At 46.7% G+C, this 5,980-nt stretch overlaps 1 protein-coding gene across 1 annotated transcript in view; it reads right to left on the bottom strand.

Moving 5' to 3' along the window:
* Positions 1 to 5,980, bottom strand: part of LOC103801092 (zinc finger protein 652-like) — an 8,391-nt gene that overhangs the window by 1,594 nt on the left and 817 nt on the right. The window contains 4 exon segments of the mRNA XM_009073496.1: positions 310 to 454; positions 1,550 to 1,665; positions 2,356 to 2,503; positions 5,752 to 5,980. The exon segment at positions 5,752 to 5,980 is cut by the window's right edge and continues 30 nt beyond it. Coding sequence (XP_009071744.1) covers positions 310 to 454; positions 1,550 to 1,665; positions 2,356 to 2,503; positions 5,752 to 5,980 — 638 coding nt within the window.

The raw sequence follows: 5,980 nt of genomic DNA, 5'->3' as shown, positions 1-5,980 counted from the left end.
ATATTGCCCAGGGAGGTGGTGGAGTCACCATTCCTGGAGGTGTTTAAGATGTGTCTGGATCTGACACTGGGGGATCTGGTTTAGGGATTCCAGCAGTGACAGCTTAATGCTTGGACTCAGTCATTTTAGAAGTCTCCTCCAACCCTGATAATTCCACAATTCTAACCTCTCACTTCCCCCACAGTGAATCCCAAGGCTACAGACAGATCTAACAGTAAGGGAATGTCCAAGCAAAGGAACACAGCCAAAAACCAGTATTTTATCCTGAAGGTACTCATGTGGTTTTTTTTTTCTTTGCCCTGTTCTTACCAGTGTGTGTTTTCATGTGCTCATCAAAGTACTGTTTCATGTTGAAGTCTTTGCCACACCACTGGCACATGAACTGCTTGTGCCCGATGTGGATGCTCATGTGGGATCGCAGCTGGTACTTGTACTGAAACCTCTCATCACAGTTCTGCAAGAGAAAACAGCCACCCATGGCATCAGGAGAGAAGCCCTCAAAGGGGACTGTGTGAAGGAGCAGAGAACACCTCAACTGGTTCACACAAACCCTCACACAAAGGCAGGATTTATTGAGTAGAGACTGGTCTGGACTAAAGTTCTGCAGGTACAGGAGACTTGGAAGCATCACAACTTGCTGTTGGCACAAGCCTGGCAGAGACATGGTTATGCCACCAGCAAAGAGCTGCTGTTTGGTTTCTCCTCCCCTGTGGGAGGGTTTGCAGTGCTGACAGGTCTCTGCTGCCTGATCTGCCTCCACTAGAGGACTCTGCTCCACAGCAGCTCCACAGGCTTGGCCCAGCAACCAGCCTGGTTTCCAGCTGTTATTTATTGCTCTGAGGTCATTTGTTTCCCTAAGAGTCTTATCCCAAGCCTTCTCTGCTTGTACCACTGCCAATCCTACGTGTCAGCTGGAGTTTTGTCTCACTCCTTGGACAGGGTGAAGCCTGGGAGCAGGAAGGGCTCTGCACCCTTCTGCCCCCACCATGGGACAAACATCCCCAGATGACTGAGACATTATCTGCTCCAGATATGACAGGGAAGTCTGTCCCAAACCATCTCCTTCCCAAGGGCAGGCATGAAATTACTATCCCAACCTCCCATGGATGTGTCAGGGAGATTCTTTCCCCCATCCCACTACACTCATTGATTAAAATCCCCAAACTCAGGCACTGACTCAGATCTCGAGGAGGTAACAAAGTGCTGGAGGACAATAGTTTCTCCACAAGTAACAATTAAGCAGTAATTTATTTGCCCTGTGGCCACTTGTATCTGTTCCAAGTTATTGGAGAAGACAGAGAGGATGAATAACTTGCATCAGGCTTTGCTAAGAAGGGAAAACAGGGAGTGAAAACCACAAGAGCAAACCAAACCCATCTCTGGAGCTCTGCTAGGTGTTCTCCAGCTGTGCCCTCCACAGGGAGAAGAACTGTCCCCAAACAGATCAATTCCAAGTCAATCCCTGTTCCCACCTCCATTCCCTCCTGGCAGTGTTGCTGATTTTAGCCCTTTAGTTCCCTGTGTGAGCCCAAAGCAGGTGCTGTCTCACCTCACAGCGGAAAGGTTTCTCCCCAGAGTGCTGCAGGGAGTGGACTTTGAGGGACATACTGCGCTTGAAGGATTTTCCACAGGTTTCACATGTAAATGGCATGTCCTTCGTGTGTGCTGCAACAAACAGGGGGTTAGAGAGGGCAAACAGCTCTGGGGTCAATTTTTCCCCTCCAATTCTAAGCAGGAAAGGGATTACTGCTGAGAGGTTATAAGCACAGACACACATGGACACACATTTTTTTCCCCTTGTGGCTCGGGACCACAGACTCCAACTTTTTGCTAAGCTCAGACAACTCAATTTGTCTTATTTTTATAGAATTCCACACTGGTTTGGATTGGAAGGAGCTTAAAGCTCATCCATCCCATCCCTGCCATGGGGACACCTTCCACTAGCTCAGGTTGCTCCAAGCCCCATCCAACCTGGTCTGGAACACTCCCAGGGATGGAGCAGCCACAGCTGCTCTGGGCAACCTGTGCCAGAGCCTCAGCACCTCACAGGGAAGAATTCCATCCCAATATCCCATCTAACCATGCCCTGGCAGTAAGAAGACATTCCCCCTTGTCCTGTCACTCCAGGCCTCTCCCCAAGTCTCTCCCCAGCTCTCTTGGATAGATCTCTCTAAGCACTCAAAGAGGCTTTAAGTTCTCCCTGAAGCTTCTCTTCTCCAGGCTGAACACCCTCAGCTTTCCCAGCCTCTCTTTTGCCTGATGATTCTTCTTTTCCCTCATTATTTTTCTTTCCAAACAAGTGAAGACCCCCAAGGACCCATCACAGAAGCCCAGAAGAGATGATCACTAACTCACCAACCATGTGTTTCCGCACGTGGGCCATGGTGTAGAACTTCTTCTCACAAATCTCACAAGAGAATTTCTTTTCTGCATATCCATGGACAATCTTGATATGTTCATGGAGGGACCAGAGCTTCTTGAAGGATTTGTTACAGGAAACACACTGAAGGAATGGGACAAAGAGAAGTTTGGATTAGAAAGGTTCAGTGATTTTAGGTGGAGATAAACCATAATCTTCCTCTTGCATGACAAAGAGAAGCCCCAAAACAAGTCTAGATGCTGTCAGAGACTGAACATTTCACTTGAAACACTGACACTAAGAGAAGCTGCATCAAGCAGGAGTAGGGAGGATGTTACCACAAGCATTTTGGTGCCACCTGAAGAGCAGCACAGCCACTGCACTAAACCTCCTTCCCAAACCTCAGCACACAGGTGGGTGGATGCATCCCTCAAGGAGGAAACACAGAGACAACTTCACAGGCACTGATGCTCCAGCTGTGGGAAGAATCCAAACTCCTGGAGTGGGAAGAAACCAAGAGGTGGAGGAGGCCAACATCACCCCCATGTGAACATCCAACCCTTTGGCAGCAGCATTGTGACCCCAAACTCCAGCTCTGACTTATCAGAGCTCTCTGATCCCTTTGGAAAAAGGCACTTTCTATCCATCCTGCAGCTCTTGATGTGTGGAGACTCTGGTCCTCAGCTCACACAGCAAATCAAGGTGTCACCTCCATCGTTCACATTCTGCCTCTTCATTTATTCCAGGCATCACCAGCACTGTAGGTCTACAAGGACAATGTGTATGAAATGTGTGAGTTCCTTCTCATAACTCCTGTGGAATGTCCAGGAATGAACAATGAGCAGCATCCAGAGCCTTTCACACATCTCCTTCTTATCCCAGCAGTTAGTTCTTCCTGAAGATTTGATCAAAAATCCTTGTGTATTCTGAAAATTCCAGAATGGTTATAAAACTTCGATGGCAAACACATGTGAGGAGACCAAGTCCTTTCATCTCTGGAGTGAGGAGGAAGGAATTGTGGCATTTGTTAGCTCTTGGGGGGTTTGGGACATCTCCATTTACCTAGCAATGTCCCTCTCCTCTCCCCACAGCAAGGAGGGCAACCAGTTGTTCCAAGGTAGGATTAGCAAACACAGGGAATTCTGCCAGTTTGGGTGGTTTCTTCTCAAGTTTTGTTGCTTCCACAGTGCTGGAATCTCTGTAGGTTTGGGAACTCTGGTCCAGCACTCACCAGGGAGAGGCTCTACCTCCAAAGGACCTGCTTGGAGGCATGTGAGGAACAAATTGTAATCCTTGAGGGAGGGGAAAAAACCAAACCCTAGAGAGTAAAGCAATGCTAAGATATTACCATCAATCCTTGGAGAGAAGGTTAAATGAGCCCTTGGAGAGATCAGTCTCCAATTCAACTGATGATTAGAACACTAACACTGAGAAGTGCTACACAGAGTTTAAGAACTGCTACACATAACTTAAGGTGACACCAGAAATCCCATGAAGGTGTTGATTTTTGAAAGGATAAACCCCCAGAAATGACTTGGAAAACCAAATAGATTCCATCCCTTAGATGAAAAATATAGCAAGGAGCCACTTGTGTGGATCAAGTTCCATTCCCACTCAGCTCTGAAACCCTTTCTGTCCTTACACACAGCTCCATATTCCCCTTGACATATTCCACCCTAAGGGAAATGGTCAGAGTGGAATAAAAGCAAAAATTAGCAGCTGTCAAACACATTGCAAAGGTCAGGACAGCAAAATACCTGTTGAGGATCTGCTTAGATATTGAGAAGTTGAAGATATCTGAGAGTCAGATATTTGGGGGAGTTTCTAGACCTGATTCTTCTGGAGGGAAAAGCAGAATTTGGACAAGTTCTTCCTTTCCTATCACTTTTGCCCATAGGAATTTAACTCCCTCAGGAGCACATGTGTGTGTGTGTGTGCAGGGATAGAGGAAAATTCTCCATGTTCAAACTACTCTTGAATTCCTGCTTGAAGCCAAAAGGTTTCCTGCTGTGGAAGAGCCACTGGGACATTCCTTACACCTACATTTAAATGTTCTCTGCTACACTGAAGTGTTTCTCTAAGCTTCAAGGACACATTGAAATGTGTTTTGCTCACTGTGCTCAAGACTCATTATCTTATATTCTACTCCTTCCTTCAGTCTTCTTCCTCTGAGCTGAAACATAAGGAGAACAGAGCACAGAGTTACACAGAGCTGAGCCTCAGAGAGACTGCAATAAATATCTCAGGTGTCTCCCACACAGTGGGAATGGAATATCAAGTCAGTTGAGCATTTAAGCAAACAAACAAGCAAAAACCTTTCAATCATTCTGGCAAAACTCACTGGACAGCCACAAAAAAAAAAAACCCCAAAAACCTGTTGCCCTCCAAACTCTCCATGTTTCAGCTGCACCAAGACTGAGCTGGAGCTGCTCCATACTGGCAGTGGGATTGTTTCAGGAGGAGGTGGCAACACTGGGTGGTTGAACAAAGCCAAAAAAAGCACGTTGGAAGCAGCAGATAAAACAACAGTGCCCCCAGTTGCAGGAGAACAGAGATGCCCATGAGCAAAGTACAAACCACAGATGAATCAGAAACTCTGAAGCTCTTTCCACAACTCAAAGCTTTCAACTGGTTCTCTTACAACACAGACTTCCATTGTTGTGTGAAAAAGAAAAGGCTGTAAATCTTCTGCTGAGAAAGACCAAAGATTTTTATGTCATCAGAGAGATTTACTGAGCTTTTTTGAGCTGGGAAAAGGGCAGTTGGGGATTTAGGCACTGAATTCATCCACTTTTATAGACATCTGTGAACACTTACTGGGAATTACCTGTGGATCATTACCTCAGAAGGAGTTTTAAGCTCCATTGTAACACCAGTTCAAATCCTGACTTCACTAGTGCCTTCCTCACCTGCTTGTCTCTCTGGGACTCACAAATTCCTGATTCCAGTGCCAATATCCTTCCAATATTCCATTGGCCCTTGAAACCTCACCTGGACATACTCTGTCTGAGCTTCAGGACACTGAAACACCTTGGACTTTGAACCCTGTGAGAGCTACAGGTGCTCAGCACCTGGGGGAGGAGAGTTTATCCTGTCCAAGCATTTCCCTGCAAATGCACTTGGCTTTGGGGCAGCTACTCCTGAATGTGACATTGTCAAAGCAGCTTTGTGTTCTCCTCAACTCACAGTTTACTACTAGAGTAACTCAGCTCTACACTCTGGTCCCTGCAATTCACTCCTGTTGGAAGACACCAAAGTGCTGCTAACTTAGAGACAAAGCCTTAGGGAGAACCTGCTCTGGGCCAAAGATTTCCCCCTTGGAAGTGTCCACTAGCTGTATCCAGGGCATGCCAGAAGGTATGGAAATCTGGCAAGCAGGTGAGCAAACCTACCTGGATATTTTTTTCACAGTCTGTTTGCTGGTGAAGGGAAAGTTCACTTTCTAGAACAAATTTCTTCCCACATTTGTCGCAGATCTGCATGCGCCTGTGAGTGACGTTCATGTGCTTCTCCAGGTACCAGCGAGTGTTAAACACCCTGGGGCACTTCTCACAGGTCAGAGTCTCCTTCTCTTCACACTTGGATTTCTGCACAGGTGCCTTGGGCTCCTTTGCAGCTTTC

Source organism: Acanthisitta chloris, unplaced genomic scaffold (assembly GCF_000695815.1).
Source record: "Acanthisitta chloris isolate BGI_N310 unplaced genomic scaffold, ASM69581v1 scaffold12184, whole genome shotgun sequence".
NCBI classification, from domain to species: Eukaryota; Metazoa; Chordata; class Aves; order Passeriformes; family Acanthisittidae; genus Acanthisitta; species Acanthisitta chloris.
The sequence above is the reverse complement of the archived record's forward strand: the minus strand, read 5'-3'. Positions and strand labels throughout refer to the sequence as shown.